Source organism: Fragaria vesca, linkage group LG5, assembly GCF_000184155.1.
Source record: "Fragaria vesca subsp. vesca linkage group LG5, FraVesHawaii_1.0, whole genome shotgun sequence".
NCBI lineage: Eukaryota > Viridiplantae > Streptophyta > Magnoliopsida > Rosales > Rosaceae > Fragaria > Fragaria vesca.
In genome coordinates, this window is record NC_020495.1 from 22004113 (window position 1) to 22023752 (window position 19640).

The window sequence follows — 19640 nt, forward strand, 5'->3', positions numbered from 1 at the left end:
TAAGGAAGAGAATCCCATCAACTTGCCCTTTCGGAATTTTCCCCTTTAAAAACAAGATTCCCGGGGCACTTGGATTTGACTGGGCCCACTCCCATCGATACGGCGTCGTATTGTCCCTTCCACCTCCGCCACCACCGCTTTACAGAAAAAGAAAAGATATAAAATCCGAATGTCCTGAAACCCAAAGCCACAGTGACCCCCGCCATAGATAAAGAGCCACAGAGCTCAACACCCAGTTTCTCTCCCTCTCCCCAAACCCTAATTCTGCATTAGGGAGATGGCCGCCTCCCTCGTTATGCCGTCGCCTGCGTCGTCGTCATCGGCGGCAATGGCTTCGTCGCGTTCGTTTCTGTTCGCTGGCGGCCACAGGAGTCTGCTCGGCGGCGGTGAATATGGCTCCCGTGTCTACGCTCCTAAATGCGTTGTAAGGACTCTTCTACACTGTGATGTGTGATGTAAACTCATGATTATCTTTTTAATTTATTTTTATGGTTCAATGTTAAAATACTGTATAAAATTTTTACAATTTGGTTTTAGAAAGATGAAATCATAAAATTTTCGACAGAGAACGAACAAATGAAGAGGGTTTTATGAGTTTTGACAGTATGCAGTTCCTTCAGTTTTGGTTATCTGGGTTAGAAGACAATTTTGTTTTTGTTCATTTATATGCAAAATTTATGGTTTTTAGGATATTTTTGAAGTTGGATTGATTTGTGTGTTTGTCCATGATTTCGGGTAGGAATGTGAAATGTCTGAACCCATAAACGGGAATGGGAAGCCGATTATTCCTGTTGTTAATGAGCGGACACTGCCCAAGTTCTTGGAATCAGCACGCTTGGCGAAATCGGTTAACAGAAACAGTGCCAGGATCAAATTATTTTCTGGCACAGCAAATCCTGCTCTTTCCCAGGTACATCAAATTTGGTTCTTGATTTACAGTCTTACATTCATTTATCGGTGAATTTTTACCGTGGCATTTACTGAAATCGGAGTAAAACATTTTCACTAGTTACCTTAATTCTTGGAACAGTGAATATCCAATGATCAATTGTCTCTTTTCTAAAAGCTTCTACCGCATTCTATTGCTCCGCAGACTGTTGCACAGAAAGAGTGTCAGTATGTGATCAATCTTTTAAGTTGTAATCATCCAAGTTACTGAGATGTCTTTTTGGTCACTTCAAACATTCCAAAGTTGTTACTTTTCTTCCTTAGTAGCTACTATACCAATGTCTTGATTTTAAATAGCTATGCATTATGGATATTAGTTCATGTTAGTTCTTCAAGAATTGTTTAAACCTTTGTCACTAATCCAGATTAATGGCCACCTACTTGATACAGCTCTTTGAACAACAGGTTTAATGGATTTACTACTTAAATCAGCTAAAAACTATCTTGTGCGTTTTAAATTTACGAAGTTGTAATAGGATAAGGCATTGTGGTCTACTTCATTTTCTGAAATTGTGCATGTGGACTATGCTGGGTTCTTTTAGTTAGTTATATACTTAGAGCTGGTGGCTAATTCTACAGTGCTTGTAAAACTTCTCAATTTTTAACAGCCACACATTAAAATCTGTTATGATTCTTGGAGTCTTGTCCATGTGACTGCTAACTTTCTTTTAATTCATGCATAGGAAATTGCTTGGTACATGGGATTGGAGCTTGGAAAGATCAACATAAAGAGGTTTGCTGATGGTGAAGTATATGTTCAGCTGGGAGAGAGTGTTAGAGGGTGTGATGTATTCTTATTGCAGCCAACCTGCCCTCCTGTCAATGAGAACCTCATGGAGCTACAAATTGTAATTGATGCATGTCGGAGGGCATCGGCCAGAAATGTTACGGCGGTTATTCCATATTTTGGATATGCCCGAGCTGATAGAAAGGCAAGTCTCTATTGTTGCTGTAAATGCACTTGCTTAGGATATCCATCAGCAGAAGTATTGAAAGGAAATATGGCAGTCTAAATTGTTTCATACACACATGGTCCATAACAGGAAAATTCATTAAGTTGGTGACCAGCTCATAAGTTTCATCTCTATAGTGTAATATATTCTCCGTAATTGAAGTTTACCGTTGTGGCATATGAATTGAAATATATTTACATAGAGTGATAGAAGTTATTGTTTCTCAATGGCCATTCTCTCTTCTTTCCACTACAGACTCAAGGGCGTGAATCCATAGCGGCCAAACTGGTTGCGAACCTCGTCACCATTGCAGGGGCAGACCGTGTTCTTGCTTGTGACATTCATTCCGGGCAGTCAATAGGTTACTTTGATATACCAGTGGATCATGTATATTGCGAGGTAATCTGCTCACAATTGTCATTCTTGACTTCTGATGGCCTTTTTACCATAATTTATGCTGTTTGTTATGTGCAATATAGCATGTTATCCTCGATTACCTAGCCAGCAAGGCAATTTGTTCTGATGATTTGGTCGTGGTATCCCCTGATGTTGGGGGAGTTGCAAGAGCACGTGCTTTTGCAAAAAAACTATCAGATGCCCCTTTAGCCATTATAGACAAAAGGCGTCACGGACACAATATTGCTGAGGTAATTTCTGCGTCAAACTCCTAAGTACATTTGGTAAGGCATATGATGCTTCACATGTTTATTATTTGGAATAAACTGCATTCTGGCTGAAACCTGTATCTTCATCAACTAACTGAAAGATGTTTCATGTCAGACCAGCTCTCCCATGTCTTTGTCATCCCTTAAATTTGAATCCATCCACTTAGAAATAGTTTCCACAGTGTAAATGCCTTGCATTGCTCTTCCAATTTGTACAACGTATTAGTTTCTTTGGGATAATATCATGTTTGAACTGTTGGCAACTGCATAAACCTGGATCTCAAGATTGTGGCCCAGTAATGTAACCTGCCTATAGAAATCTTGAATATTCTCTTTTGAAGTATTAGCATAGAAAAATGGCGAGCAAAGATTTGTTTCCCATCTAATATTTACCTTCCCAGGTGATGAACTTGATTGGCGATGTAAAGGGAAAAGTTGCAGTGATGGTGGATGATATGATTGACACTGCTGGTGAGTGAGTGACCTATGTGAATGTCATATTATATATTTGTCCATACTCAGGAAAATCTAATTGTTTCAACCTTAAAGTAAAGTCTAATTGAATGTTGAAAACATACATGATACCTGTTGTCTATGAAATGGTTCTCAATAATATACGATAACTGTTGTCTGAATCTCATTGCCTATCATAAGCTCTTCGCCCACCCAGGTCTCTAGTTTGAAGTAGTTTAAACTTTAAAATTGATTTTTGCAGCTCATACTGGGTAACCGTTGTCTTTGAGATGAATCTCAAAACCATAGGGAGTTTTCATTTTGTTATTAATGAGTTGTACATTGTAGGGACAATCTCAAAAGGCGCAGCCCTGTTGCATGAAGAGGGTGCAAGGGAAGTCTATGCATGTTGTACCCATGCTGTATTTAGGTATGAACTTTGTAGCATTTGATATAGTTCATTTGTTTTAATCTTTCACGTGATGCATGTTATGGCTTTCGGTCTCATGTTGTCTTTAGGTATATCAATATGCTTTGTAGGGTGCTGGGTTTCTGTAATTACCCTTTTTGCTTTTGATCTTTTTCATTGCGTTCAGTTGATGCTTGTCTTTGTGTTGTTTGTTTAATTATATAATCTTAATTTTTTGTTTGCTTACTAGACCTTCAAATATTTTTGGATTATTTGTTTCTTTTTTCTGGTGCGATGTAAGTTGGACTATGTGTTATTGCTCCAATGCTGAACCGAAAGTATCTGGAATAATAAGAACAGATCATTTATTCTGTTTATTTGTCCGGTAATGTTTCAAAAAAGGTGCAATCAATATGAACCAATAAGTTAGTTCATATATTTTCAAGTTGTTTTGATATGTTATTAAATGCTATGTTCTATACCAACCATCTCAGTCATTCGATGATTTTCTTGTTGCTTTTCATTCACAGCCCTCCTGCAATTGAAAGGTTATCGAGTGGCTTGTTTCAAGAGGTTATTGTAACAAACACAATCCCTGTTGCAGAGAAGAATTACTTCCCTCAGTTGACTATCCTTTCAGTAGCAAACTTGTTGGGTGAAACCATTTGGCGTGTTCACGATGATTCTTCTGTGAGTAGCATATTTCAGTGAAATCAGAATAGGAGACGATGCCAGTAGCTCCCCATCTTATCTATCATGGTTATAGTATATCATATTTACACATTGTTTCCTCCTCTATTTTCATTAGTTCACCAACTCTCCAAGTCTTTGGGCGGTAATAATTAGTAATAGATCTGACAGTGTACTCTTTAGTCATTTAGGTAGTTGGTTCAGTCTCACAAGTGAACATTGCTATCCTATGAGAAGTTATGAGATTGTTCTACGAGCTAAATAAGCACACAGCTAGCGTATGGAAGTTCTGTATGTTAGGATTAATGTAATACTTGGAATTTATGGTACTTCAACCGGTTTCAGTGTAGAATGTGTCTTGTTGCGTATGCAACGTTGGAAGGTTGAGGTAACAAACCCGTGTACTTGAGGAGCATTTCTCCCAAAGGACCTAAGGCAAGAATTGTTGTCCTCAGTGTCCTTCTGGCCTCCTCTGTAACAAACTGATTATATCACTTTGACTCATTATCGGCTAAACATAACCATCCAACAGTGAATTCCTGTAACCAGCCAAACGTTGCATATTGGAGTCAGCAGCTTAGATCTCTTTTCTGCGATGTTTTTTTTATATTTCCGAAACATACTGTCAAATATTTTTGATATTTATAATATATCTCCGATATATTAACGAAATATCTTTAAAAAATTTTAGCATAAAGAAAAATCACTTTCAAAAATATTCAAGATAGAAGTAATTCTATTAAAGTATATCCCAAATGAACAGTGAGAGTCTCAAGTGATTTATGGAGAGGAGTATTTCACTCGAGGGATATATGGATGTGGAGTGAGGGATCAACGTGCGTCTTTCCACCCACCTAGAGTCTCTTTCTAGATGTATATGAAGTTGATGTTTATAGTTTTACTCTCGGGTTGTGTTCACAAGCTCGTCTAAGGTGAGGAGATCCATATCATTGTGACAATGTCTAAATTTCTTTTTTTAATTGTAGAAATAAAAACATAAATATTACAAGTCTACAACGCAAAACTTTTAGTTTTTTTTTTTGGTAGCAACAAAAGAAAATTACAACAAAGCATCCCTTAAGAGCCCTAATTTAAGAGAATCTAACAGATAAGCAGGTAAACAAGAACTAGGGAGCATATTTAGCCACAGCTTGGGAGTAGAGAGTCCATGACCATAAGAAACAACAACAGCAACTAAGAAGTGACACCCTCATCCTGATGGGGTGGTAAAACTTAATTTTTGATGGCTCAGTGACATCTGATCATGGTGCTACAGCTGGTTTGTTATGCGGAAGCGTCAAACAAACATGAAGTACCGAAATATGAGAAAAGATAAATAGACAGAAAATCTAATTAAGGAGAGCAAAGATTTACGTGGTTCGCCCCAAAACAAAGGGCTACGTCCACGGACAGAAACGATGAGGAGATTCCACTAATATCAAAAAGAGATTACAAGGTGTTTAGCACTCAAACCCAAAATCTCTATCACACCCAAAATACACTCACAGAAGAGAAACACCAAATAGAAGAACAACTTCTATAGAACTCTAAACTGCGGCTCTTTTGTCTCTCACACCTTAATTGGTGACATAAAGCATATATTTATAGTGCATAGACAAAACCCTAACCTAATAAGATTAGGTTGATTATATGGGCTTACTAAAAGATAATTGATGGGCTTATATTAATTTAAGCCACAAACCAACAATTTCGTCATCAGAGAAATGGCACTCCTCTTGTTGTCGGTGCTAGGATTCTTGGAAATGTGTCTCTCCTTGTTGCAAAATCCGCTGCCCTCAAGGGTGGTCTGCAAGCTGTTAAGCGTGTTAATTACTTAAAGATTCAGGTGGAAGGAGATGCGGCCCTAATTATCAACTATGCTCGAGGAAAGTGTGACAACATGGTGCATCAGATCTTTTATCAGAGAGATTGCTCACCTTTCTGACAGCTTTGAAAGCATTACCTTTGCCCACATCTACAGGAAAACTTTAGTTACTTCTCCGGTCTCCACCCAGCTGATCCAAATGGATTGTTTGGAACACATAAAGGGAGATTTCATACTGCTACAAAATTAGCGATTCTATCAGTTGGAAAGTTAACTTTTCGATATATGGCTAATGTGACAATATTTAGTTATTCTAATACGCATTGTGTGAATCTTGTGACGTGGTCCCTTCCAACATAACACCTACTTTTCAAGCTAATAATAAATCATGATCCTAAACTTTTGCTTGTCAGGCTCTCCGAGAGTTCAGATAGATGTTACAAATGCTACGATCTCAATCAAAGAATTTTTTTTCCGGTGGTATATATAGCCCATAGGTATCTTGTAGTGATCCACAAGTCCAACACCGATTATGTGCAATAGAGATTAAATAACGAGCATCGTTTTGATCTCTCCTCTAATCAACATGTAAGAACATGTGAGAAACCAATTTACCAAAAAATAAAGTCTGATACATTAATAACACGTTTACTTATTTGGAATATAATCGATAAGTAAGGGCAAAAGAATGATTTTGAGATGAGAAAATTCGTGAGTTACTTACACATAATGAAAACAGAATAGGTGTGAGTACCACCTCCTAATCATAAATTGATTCCTTAACAAATCGAGTTTGGAAAACCTAGAGGGAGCCTCCAAAATAAATTTTATATATCCAACATACCCTCTCATTAGTCTTCTCATATGATAAGTAAACAATATCAATAAAAATTTGTTTCATTCTCATTTTAATTCCATATAGTAACTAACCAACTCAATGGAAATAAATACCCACATACCAACTCCATTTGAGTCCATTCCATCTTTCATTCATGATCAATATGATTCAAAATAAACGTGTCATGATAATAAAACTATTCATATTTATATTTCCCAATTCGCCTCCGTTCTTGATGTCAAAAAAATTTGAACGCACGAGAAAAAAAAATACTACTTACGGGCAGAAAACTAATGAGAAAGCCCTGTTTCCAAACGTAGCCCAACTCTTCGGCCCATATTAGAGATTCTAGGGTTTTTCGTAGTATCCTTATAAATAGCCACCCCGTCCGCACACCACCACTCCAAGTCTCTGCTCACCGCATCCCTCTTTTCAGTTTTCTCCATGCTCTTCTTCTATTTCATTGTCGATTATTGATAGCCGTGATGAACACATCTGTGCCAGAGTCGGCTGCTTAGGCTCCGTCTGTGAAGGCTACACAACCCTCTAAGAAGTTCTGAGCTTTTCAACTGTTCTATATTGTAGATTTTTTCTGATTGTTGTTTCGTTTAGAGTTTGGAATTGGAAAGAAAGCGAAGTGACGATAGAAATTCATGTCTGTCAATCCCCTGACTTACTGCTTGATGTTAACCTGAATTGGCTGTGGTTCTGATCGCTTTCTTTCTCTCTCTTTTTTTTTTTTTTTCAATCCCAACTTGTCAAATTTTCAATCTTTTTTGTTTTTGTTTCAAATCTGGGCAGCTGATGAGTCTCATGGTAAAATGGGTAATTTGCATCTGAATTTTCATTGATGTTTTACTTTCACCTTGGAGAACTGATGCCCTTTAGAAAAATAATTGTTGTTTTTTTTTTATAATGTTGTTGTATTGAGGGGACTGATGTTGTGTGATGAAAAGAATCATTCGGATTCCCAATGATAGCATATATATGATATGACAACCAGCTACTTCTGATCACATCGTTCCCTCATCCCCTTTGTGTTTTTTCTTTATCTGATTTGAGTGTTCTCTCAAGCAATACTGATTACTCCCTGTTCTGTTAGAATTTGATCAGAAAGTTCTACCGAACTGAACTATTCATTGAACAATTGTGTGTTTTTCACCGAACCCCCATGTTCCCCATATCTACACAATTTTGCTATGGTCCTGTTTTGAGAGTAATTGAAAATGATTGGGAATGGGCTTGAAAACTGAAGGGTGTTACATAAATTGTAATGTGAAGGTCTTAGACATGAATTAACATCAGAACCAGTACATAATCAGATCTCCTTCGAATGAATAAGCTGGTATTAAAACACACGACCTGCTGTGGCCTTAACTCTAAATCTCTAATAGTGTCATGGATTGTGTTCTAAATCCCAGTCCCACATATGTCCTAAATTCACAGTATTCATTATCCTAGAGGATTTACCCCATGAAAGGACGAGTAAACCTAATATTTTGAGTGTGACACCATCGAGTCTAATTCATTTTAATTCCTTTTCTACCGGAAGTAAATTATATTATAGAACTCCTATTACAAGTCTACAACTATCTTCAAGCGCTCACAAATTGTATTTCTAGTCTCAAAAGGTCAACGTCACATAACTATATTCCTAATGGTAAAAGGACAAGTTCCTTTTAAGCCAGCAATTTTGCTTACATGTTGCTTGTGTGACCAATGTTTACAAAGGTGTAGAGCTCGCTTCTCTAAAAACTGAAAGGAGCAACTAACAACTCACCCACAAATTTGCTTGATATCTTAAATCGTTTTTTTTTTGATAAATTGATATCTTAAATCATTGGTACCACTGAAGTAGTCAACCACAAACCTTCCCTTATTTCATTTTAACTTTACTTCATTTCTCAAGAAATGCTTGATGAGAGTGACACCAACATCATTAGGCTAAGAATGTTAACCTCTTTTCTTTTCTTTTTTTAATCAAATAGATAATTACATTTATCCACGACCAGAAGTTGTATACATCAGATTGCCTACTCACAATCATTATTCTTGTTGGTAACAAGAAATAACAAAATGACAGTGAGCCTTCATTATAAATGCGCCCATTTGATATCTAGTAGAAGAGATTTCTAACTACCCCTATCTAACTCCCATGCAGCGATAATACTAGTCACAGGCGGACCTCGATTGGTGTACAACTAAGAAAAATCGAGAATTAGAAAGCAATAATCGTCCATCACCTGTCTAGGAAAGGAACAAGGAAATCTAGACCTCCTTGCTGTTAGGGCATGCTAACACCTAGGATAGACTAGATGACTAGATTGGGTGCTACACCCCTAGAACCCCTAAAGGGCTAGAAAAAATAACGACCCAAAAGGCCTTAAAGCAGAAGCCCCGGCCTTCAACACCTTCCACCTGCAAGGAAACAGTGTAGGAAGCTTGCCGAAGATGACTCCCACGTCACCCTGCCACCACCATGCACAACCTCGCCGCCTCCCACCTCGTGCACAACCTCAAGAATGACACCAAATCCCGATGAAGTCCAATACCTCCTAGGACACAATCCCGTCATGAGGTTGACTGGCAATAGAAGCTTGAAAGTCGTCATGCCAGTGAAGCAAAGAAACACCACGAACAAACAACCCGGCGTTGCTCCTCACCCTCACCCATGATTCGTGAAGAAACAGATTGAGATCGATATGTGCACCGCACGAAAAGAACATTAGACCTCCAATCCAGGGCTAAAACTTCTGCCATAAAGCCAAGCTATCTAGCCTAGATCACCATATCTTCACCCGGGCCAGAGCCACAACGGCAACAGGGTCGGCGTTCGGCTTAGACTTCTAGTTTTGACCAACCTAAATGTACGGTTTTTAGAAATCAAGGTGACTGACTCCAAAATACAAGAAAACTGATTTGCAAAATGTTCAGCTATGTTTTCAGCTCCAAACTTGACTAACGAATTCTAAGAATATGAACTTTCAATACATGCAAATGATTTCTAAAATGCATGATTAATTCAAAAGATATTGTAACACCTTGACCCAGATTAACAGAAAAAGAATAACCCGAAAATAGGGTCTCCAGAACATATAAATTGTACCGATTAGATCTTACCAATATGCAAGCCTGAATAAACAATTGTCTATCTATGTCGAACTCGGACAATAAACCTCCATCAGAGTCATGAAGAGAACTGATCAACGAACCTCCCTCCCAAGAGCTAAAGATCGATTAGTAGAGGAATCGGTGTGAGAGGTAAACTCGAGGGCGAGGCCCTCCTATCTCCTGTGTAGAGGACTAGAGGAGTAGCCCGAGATATGGTTGGAATATCCTCAGAGTTGGTGGCTTTCCGTTTCGAGTAGTGAAAAACCTGGAAGGTTCTCCTCCCTTCCCCCCTTTTTCTTCTTTCTATGTCGGTTCCCAAAACCGACCCTTCTAGACCTCTTGACTCCTCTCCTCCTTTCTAGACCTCTTCTTCTCTTTTACAATTATACTCACCCAATTTATGTATTATTTATCTATATCTTTCCATCATGTTGGGTATAAGTATATATACACATTACATGACACATACACATATGTTCCAATACTTGAGAAATATATAGAGAAATTATTCCCGATCATCCAGTCGGTATAACTGAGACAACCAAATTAATCTCGACTATACCGTCTACATTTATATATTTTCATCTATCTTAAAAAATTATCGAGCTATTACAGATATGGCTGCTCAAAGTTAACTAAATGAACAAGTTACAAAAACTTTTCCATTCAAATGTCACTTCAGTTCATGCAAAGTCTAAGGTTCCCCTAATCAATTCTATGGATGTTTAAATACTCATATAGGTTTCTTAGTCACTCTAAGCTCTTGCTGTGTAAGAGAAAACAAGAATCTCTAATAAAAACAACAACATTGTAATTACTCAGGACACCCAAACTTGCAGAACTAGAGTTCTGTAATCATCTTCATCAGTTTCTATTTTGTTTGGAAAAGAATAAATCTACTACATAAACATAATCTTAAGCTAATTCAAACAACATCAACAACAACAATAACAACATCATATACTTAATTCTCTAGCTGTTAATAACATAGAAGAACTGATTTGGCTAACAAATAAATCAAATCAAAGATAACCAAAACCAAAAGATTTAGTAATCCTACTTGCCACAGAATTCAACAACAACAAAACCAAAACCAATTCTTAATAGGAACTATTCCAATTAAATAAACAATCATACAATGATTCCAAAGTGATGTCAAATTCTAAATTCACAAACTAAGAGCATATAAACACAATCAATTGGTCTGAACATAAAGAGAATCTAACCTGAGTTCTACCAATTTCCTACAACAACAATTTCTCTTCTCTCTCTCTCAATCTCTCTCTCTCTATCAGTGAATTCAAGGAAACCATATGGAAAACTCTGAATATTAACCTCTATTTATAGGGTCTGGAAAGAGGGAAGAACGTGTAGTCCAAGAAAGACTAAAGAAAGTCAAATTGAGCACTTCAATCCAATTCTTATCCATCTGGAAACTTAGTCTCCAAGAATTTTGACATCTCCTGCTTAGTGAAGTCGGCTGCTAGGTGTTTCAATGACGGTTTCTGGGTTTCATGGCGGCAATGTTTCGGATTGGGAAACATTTGGAAGGAAGAAAGAAGAAGTCGGTGAAGAAGAGAGGACAAAGCTTCGAGTTTAGAGGTCGGAAGGAAGAAGGCGGAGGAGAAGAAGCAGAAGGCGATGAAGGAGACAAAGAAGAAGAGGACGACATCATTCTGCCTGAACGACAAACACTTCTCTTTTCCTAGCTATCAAGTTTGGGCTTGGGTTTTGTATTTGGGTATTGGGCTTGAATAAAAACCCTACTCATTAAATTTTAATAAAAATAAAAATAAAAATAAAAGAAACTATATAACTATATTAATTTTCAGCATATGTAACACTAAATACACACACACAATTAAAACAATCATACCTATATATATATAAGCAAATTTGTAAATAGGTATATACATAATAAAATTTCGGGTTGTCACACTTCTGGTTGTGTTGGCTCCATTTGTGGTGTCGTCTCAATTTGCGAAAATTCAGCATCTCTCAGCATTCTACCCATTTCATATGTAGCTAGTTCGGTCACCTTCTTTGCCATAAGTATTTCTTGCTACCTTTTGAAATCCTCCATTTGTGCAGAGAGTCTTTTCTCCATATCAAAGGTTTCATTCCTAATTCTCTCTTCCCTTTCAGCAGCTTCTTTCCTCTCATTTTCAGCCTCAATCTTTAATCGTTCCATCTCCACACGTTATTCATCAAGTTTAGCTTTCATTGCTTCCACGGTGCTAGAAATAGTTTTTTTTTTTCTCAATGTGAATATTTGGAACATCACGCCAATAAACTCTCAGTCCTAGAATCTATTTTTTCCGTTTCTTCTTCTTTTCTTACTTCTTTACTTTCTAGATTTCCTGTAAAATACACTTTTTTAGGTCTATTTTGGTCTTAATTTTGATTGAATTATTATCTTAACCTCTCTTTTATCATATAAATAGTTCCAAAAAAAAAAAATCCTTCTTTACTTTCTGGATTTCTTCTAAAATGCACTTTTTTATGAATTCTTATCTTAACCTCTCTTTTATCATATAAATAGTTCCAAAAAAAAAAAAAGTATCTTTCTAGCGATTGCTTAAATGGTAGTTTTGGATGAGTTCTTATTTTGTTATTACATATCAATAAATAAATTGTATATCTAATATATTTTAGTTAAATTTTTTAGATTGTCGTTAAATTTTCTTTTCGCTTCAATCAACCAGGAAAAATAAATTGAAGCCCACCCTAGTGTTAAATCCTGGATCCGCCAATGTTATCAACTCTATCAATCAAAAACAAGTATGATAATTATTCATTAACCTAAAGCCAAAGAACCTGACTTGGTGCCCAATCCAGAACATGACCCACCACTGTACCCAACCCTCATATCCATCACTCCTTTTCTTCCCACTCCCACTACCACCGCCGTTGCCGCCGCCGCCAATATCATCCTCATCCTCATAAAACTCCCTCCCACTGTTGCTCTTCCCTACTAACTCGACCGACGCGTCGGGATGCTCATATCCATAATGAACCATCCCGGCAGAGCTTGAAATCTTGACTGACACCAGGTATGCCTCAGCTTAACAGGCCCACCGAGAATGCTCCTCACCTGAAGCAGAAAATAGAACTCTTTATCCCCAATTTGAAGCAGACCCTGCGAGTCGTGTGAAACGTTTCCATTCAAGATGAAAGTTGTTTCCCTGACGTTTTAGATTTCTTCTTTCGTGAAAACGTGTTTTGGGGCATTTCGAAAACGTTCCATTTCTGAAACGCGAAACATTGGTAATTTGGCATTTCGGTGCAACATAGGTATATATTGGGTAAACATACCAAGGTGAAAGTAAGAATAGAGTGACCTAGAATTGTATTGGTTACCAAACATGCATAAGTTACAAACTTCCTCTCGGGGTCAATATGTAATTTTCACAAGAAAAAAGATTGCTAGGGTTTCTCCTCTGTGCGGTCTATAAAGTTCCCTCTACTTCTCTACTCCTCCAGTTCTCACTACTCTCTCCCTCTCTCTCTCTCTCTGGTTGCATTATTTCATAACAAATGTTTATGGAGAAATTGGTATTGGAATTGTGGATGGGTTTATTGAAAGAAAGCGAGGTGACGATAAAAATTCATGTTTCTCAACTCACTGACTATAAACGTGTGATGTTACTGTGAATCCCGACAGGTTCCGATCGCTTTCTGTCCCTTTTCCACTTCCAGTTTCTCCCAACTCTTTCATGTTCTTGTATTTGGTTTTATTAGAATTGCTGTTGAGGAATTTGTGGTTTGAGGAAAGAAAGTGAAGTGACGATAACAATTCATATCTTCAATTCACTGACTTACTGTGTGATGCTACTCTGAATTGGCTGTGGTTCTGATCGCTTTCTTTCTCAATTTTTATTAATCCCAACTTGTCAAAGTTTCAATCTTTTTCTGTTTTGTTTTGTTTTGAATCTGGGCAGGTGACGAGTCTTATGGTATTATTGGTAATTTGCGTCTGAATTCTCATTGATGTTTTACTTTCACCTTGGAGAACTGATGCCCATGTCTCACTTTTTATGTTTTAGTTGTTATGGTTTTAAGTTTATCAAGTTTTTGTTATCTTTGTCTCAACTTTGCTGCAGTGGCCTGTTTTCTTGATTGATTCTAATATTTAAACTTAGCTCTGACTTTTTTGGATTTTGAAGTCATTTTGTTATTTGGTTTGACAGTTGAAATGGTGGATGATGAAAGAAAGTGAGGTGACGATAGAAATTCATGTTTATCAACTCACTGACTTTGTGATGTTACTATGAATCCCGACAGGATCTGATCACTTTCTGTCCATTCCAATCCCCAGTTTTGTGCATGTCTATACTAAAAAAAGTTTGCTTGAGTTGTATGTTCATGTTAACATTTGAGTTCTGTATGTGAGTGGTTGTTTTGGCTTGAAGGAGGAGCTTAGTGAGTATCGTTGATAAGTGTGTTGGCATCCAATTAGCTGAATGGCTTAGTTTGACAGATGTTATCCTAATGTTTGGAATAGTACTTTGCTGTTATCCAAGCTTGTTACCTATTGGGATACCATTTATCAAAATTTGCCATTCTGCCACATTTTGGATTCTCCACAACTTGCAGTTGCTGCATCTCTCCCCAAAATAGTGGAAAGATGGAGTTTTGCAAATCTTTATATTCTTGGCTATCGATTGGTATGTGATCTAATATTTGAAGGATTCTTCACAATATTTCTATGGAAGTGTTCTGTTTACATTAGTCTGTTTGTGTCGTTCACTAGGTTGTTATCTCTAATAAATGGATTACATATACTTGTCAGCAACCTCTTGTTTTTAGATGTCATTGAATGTTTGTGTTTAACGGATATGATGAATTTCAATACTCTTTAGATCAGTGTTTTGTCATGTTGGTCAATCTGTAAAGAAGCTTATCAGCTAGGCCTTGCTGCACCCAAATTCTTTATCAAACCTTGTTACACTGAATGTGGATACAAACTATTTGGAACAGTAGAATTGTCATATAGCCGACAATGTTAATCATGTGTTGATTAATATGTCCATGCTTTTCCTTGGAATATTTTGAATGAAAATATTGGTATTATTGTGACATCTTCAGTTGTTGTCTCATTCACCAACTTACATGAGTCAGATTTGGTTTTTGCATTTCATCTTCATCAACGAAGGCTGTATAGATTTGACTGAAATAGGACGTGCATGGCCATATAGTTTTAACTCAAATTCTTGGTAGAGTTATAGAATTTAATCACTCATTTGAGTTTTGAGTTGGAGCGCTTGTGAAGCATGGTGAGGTTGACATCCTTAATTGTTCCATACACATTCTCTTCAAGTCTGCATTATTTGTTTCTCTGTTGAAACTGTATGTGCCTTATCGACCTTAGTTGAAATTTATCTGACCCTGCCTTTATGCAGACCACCTCTTTGTTAAATTTTCTTCTAGTTTATATTTAGCTTGACTTCAGCTTATCTTGGGAGCCATGTTGGGCATCACAATATAATTGATCTTTTACATGAGAACTGATCAACTGAACTGCAAAACAATTGAATTTGAAAGTACAAAATTTCTAGTAGTTAGCAGTGATTCTACTGTTTAGTGAAATTGATTGATGGTTTAAAAATGGTCAGTTAATTAAGATGCTGAGACTTGGTGTGTTGTTAGAGTTGTGTGGAGTGTGGTAGTTCGTGCAGCAAGGAACTTAACTTCATATCTTAAACATGATTTCAATTGGAAAAATTATTTACACGTCTTTTTTTAGTCAAAGAATATCGAGTAAACTTGATAGAGTTGATTACAATCATAGTATAACACATACGAAATACTTTCTCACTCGTTGATAACAATCACAGAGTAACACATACAGAATACTTTCTGACTTATTGCTAGCAAGCCTATTAAATTATGTATACATAAACTCACTATATAGGTTCACTGCAACCATATGTGTATGGTATTGTCAAGAAATGATGGCATTCACAATTGTGATGGACTAAATACTTGGGAAAGTGAAGAAAATATGCAGAAAGTTTCTGGTACATCTCTGATGGAATCACGGAAAGACATCAATGAAGTTGGTTCAATCTCATTTGGTCCACCAGGCTTTTACCATCAAGCTTACTGGTCACGACAAGTTTAAGATACTCATCATAGCTTGAAGTCTTGTACTTTTCTGCATTCCCCTTGACCAGATCCGGTAAAGGGCCAATCATGGTCCCAATATTAGGGCTGTGGAATGCTGCAATAGAAAGGCGTTCCTTCTCTGGGTTCACCACTGCTCTGTGCTCTATGCTCTTATATACTCCATTACTCATTATCTGTTATAACAGTCATTAGAAAGCTTGTATTCCATATATCACCATATAGAGTTGGTTTCAAAGCAATTTTATACTGTTCAGAATTCATTCTAGTACCTCAGTGAAGTCGCCAATGTTGACGATGAATGCACCAACTATAGGTTCTACAGGTACCCATTTTCCATTTTTCCTGATTTGTAGTCCTTGAACTTCGTTAACTTGTAGTAGTAGAGTTAAAGCCACAGCATCAGAGTGTGGAGTGAGACCAATTACTTTGTTTGCCTGTGGACAGGGTGGGTAGTAGTTCATTCTTACTCCTTGTACTCCATCATCAAACATTCTTTCCATCTCTAAATTGACTCCTAAGTTACTGGATATGGACTTCAGTAGGTAGATTGTTACTTTTTGGAGCTCTTGTGAGTATTTATCCAATGCCTCCCTGAAAGAGTTTGATGCATACATCTGATGATCGAGACTTGCTGGGATCTTAGAACTAATGTAAAGATGCTTTATTTGGTATAGATTATTGGTGGAGTAACTTACCTGAAAGTAGTGGGAAGGGTGGGCCAGAATGTGAGAGTCCTTTGGCGGACAGGTTGAGAGAGAAGGAAGAGCATGTCTCCCCAGTCAAGTTTTTGCTCTTCCGAAACAACAAAGGCTTGGCCGTAGCCTTCGATATGATTTGGCTGTGTTGCATAAGCCTTCTTTGCTTCTAATGGCTGCCTGAAGAACTCTTCTGTGTCGGTCTTCATTTTCTCAATCACTTCATCTGATACCCCATGATTGATCAACTGCATCAACGAGACTATCAATATATAGTTATATACTTTGAATTATGCATGTGATGCATGTTAACTAGCATACTGAAAGTAATAAATCTTTCTAATCTAAAACTTTGTTTTTTCAGGATAAAGGAAGCAAACTTACCTGAAAGAAGCCCCATTCCTTACAAGCCAAATGAAGTTTTGCCAATTCATCATCGCGGAACGATGAATTCTCTATCAGCTTGCGCATATCAACCACTGGAATTTGAAGCGACTCCTCTATGGAAACTTGTTCAAACTCAGCTTCGGGCCTGAGATATCGACTTGGGATGTCCTTCAAGTTATTGGAAGCCAGTGCTTGAACATTCTCAACTGGGAGAGAACCACCCAGCTGGTCTTTTCTAATGAGTACCTCAGTCTCCATTCTCTGCAATTTGAGCTGAAACTATTTTTGGTACTGCCTTCTACCAATTTGGAAAATACTACTCATGTATATGGTATTTATAGTCTTACTATAGGCATATGAACCATTTTGGCCGGCAGCCACTGGATCTTCTTAATTATTGGGGATTTTTGCCTGCTTATGGCCTGCAATTAGTGCCTAGTTTATTGTCAAACAGGAACCAAACGTCTTTTGCTGCTTATTTATGCTTCCAAACAAGTAGAACAACCAAATTTCGGCATTACCATATGAGGTCTGATACTGAACCTTAACGCAAAGAATTTCATTTTTCTTTCCCAATAACTTCCCACTCCCCTGCAAAAGAGGGGAAAAAAAGTGTTTTTTTCCCAGTGTGTTTTGTGTAGTTAAAAATGATTGCTTCAATTTTGGTTGTAATATAAGCGTAGAGTCATTGCAAAGCACTTTCTTTCTAGAGCAGTAAAGGCTAGTTTGGTATTGCCGTGACTTTAAAAAAATTGTTGTTGCCGCTGTACTGCGAAAATAATCAGCTGTGAATTAAAACAGTTTTGTGTTTGGTAAATATTAGTTTTAAAAGTGCTGTCAAGATACAATTTATTAATTTCTAATGTTTTTAGTGACAACTCCTTTTAAAAAAAAGTAACATTTAGATTGTTTCTAAAAGCTGCTATTAATCACCTGTAATTTTCAAAAAAAACTGTTTTAAGGGTGATTTACATGCCTGTGAAATCATGCGAGCTATGCGGTGGAGTTTGTATGCGGGAATGAGTTTACATGCGAACAGAGATGCTTGCATGCGAAGAGAACGACTTCGCATAGGAGTCCTGGACGTGGATTGCATAGGAGTCCTGGACGTGGATTGCTATCAAAGTGTTATTCTATATTACAATTACAATTAATGCATGGATGAGAGACATGATACAGGTCAAGTGGGGATGCAAATATCCTAAGCTATGTATGATTCATGCAGCATGCACACAGCACACGTCCATGACAAGGAGTGTTTTAAGCCTACTGTCTTCAAGAAGAGCAACAACGAAGAGTTGATAAGTACTACTTACGATAACGTTGAAGATTTTTACAGGTATTTGACTCATTTTGGGTCAACAGTTGTGACCCTAAAATATAAATCTACATACGTCATGGAAACTACGTCACCCAATTACGTGATTGCCAAGAAAAACGAAACCTTGTGCAACTCAACTGACTATGCAGCGAATATAAGAGAGTTCGAGAATATGGTATAGGGCTCTACACACTACCTCTCAACAACTACAATCTACAAACACAACTACACGTTCTCGACCTAGTTGAAACCCGCCTTAGCACCTTTTTACTTTTCAAGCTCCTAGGAGCTTTGCACTTTTTACTTTCAAGCTCCCCGGAGATCTCTTGCGTTCTTGTTTACCTTTCCTTAATTTGGTTGCTCTGCTCGATCACTACAAACCGCGAGTATCGATATTGGTGGCAGAGAGGCTACTGTAAATCCTCGTCCGTGAGATGGCACCGGAGCCTTATTTTCGTTTGATTAGAAGCACATGTCAACGCACTACAACAACAACCCCACTACATTCCGCGTCCGCGCGGTGGCACACCCTGCATCCCTAGAAGCATTTGGTACAGTTACTTCTCTCTCCCTGTTGAGAAGCGTGGCCAAAAACATTTGGGTTTAACAATTTGTTGTATATATGAATCTTGTTTCCCCAACCCTCTTTTTTAAGTGTATGATTAGGGTTTTATGAACAATAAGCCAATTTAGTGGCCCAACGCAGATATGTTCAAGTATATCGGAATATATTCGATATCAAAGCTAAATCAAGCCTACGTATTAAGCAAGCAATCTTGGTGCCAATACGGTGCATCAATATCTTATAACTGATTATCAAATATTTAATGATTAATGAGAGATTAATTTCCTACAAGGTGAGAAAAAGAAAGATTATTATGCATTGAAAAAGGATTGAGAGTGTGGTTAATAGAACCTCCAAATTTATTATTTTGACCTTATGTTTATTGTGAATTATTAAATGACAAATATCTTTTTTATATAATGTCTATTAAGACTGTAAAAATCATAGGTCAAGTAAGCAAAATTATAGGTCACAATCGCCGCACTCAAGGATTGGTGCTCCTACAAGTTACCTATACAATCTAGATAGAACACGTCCTTGGTTGTATTTGATTAAGGAATATAAATGAGTGCGGCTATTGGGACCTCTAGATTTGCTCATTGTACCTCCCTTGTCTCTTTACACCTCCTTTTATTTTAAAACAAGCATTTG

General features: G+C 37.4%; 2 protein-coding genes across 2 annotated transcripts; one reads left to right on the top strand and one right to left on the bottom strand.

Annotated features, from left to right (window-relative positions):
* The first annotated feature begins 253 nt into the window (after nucleotides 1-253).
* Nucleotides 254-4446, top strand: LOC101293304 (ribose-phosphate pyrophosphokinase 1, chloroplastic-like). The gene is made up of 8 exons (XM_004300223.1): nucleotides 254-424; nucleotides 740-910; nucleotides 1632-1880; nucleotides 2157-2300; nucleotides 2381-2548; nucleotides 2968-3037; nucleotides 3368-3449; nucleotides 3959-4446. Exons 1-8 carry the CDS (start codon nucleotides 278-280, stop codon nucleotides 4137-4139), a joined length of 1212 nt encoding a protein of 403 aa, XP_004300271.1. The 5' UTR covers nucleotides 254-277; the 3' UTR covers nucleotides 4140-4446.
* An 11496-nt stretch (nucleotides 4447-15942) lies between these two features.
* On the bottom strand, nucleotides 15943-17361 carry LOC101312453 (S-norcoclaurine synthase 1-like). Its single transcript, XM_004301654.1, has 4 exons — nucleotides 17101-17361; nucleotides 16717-16964; nucleotides 16291-16612; nucleotides 15943-16194 (listed from the first exon to the last, which is right to left on the bottom strand). Exons 1-4 carry the CDS (start codon nucleotides 17359-17361, stop codon nucleotides 15943-15945), a joined length of 1083 nt encoding a protein of 360 aa, XP_004301702.1.
* Nucleotides 17362-19640: the final 2279 nt, after the last annotated feature.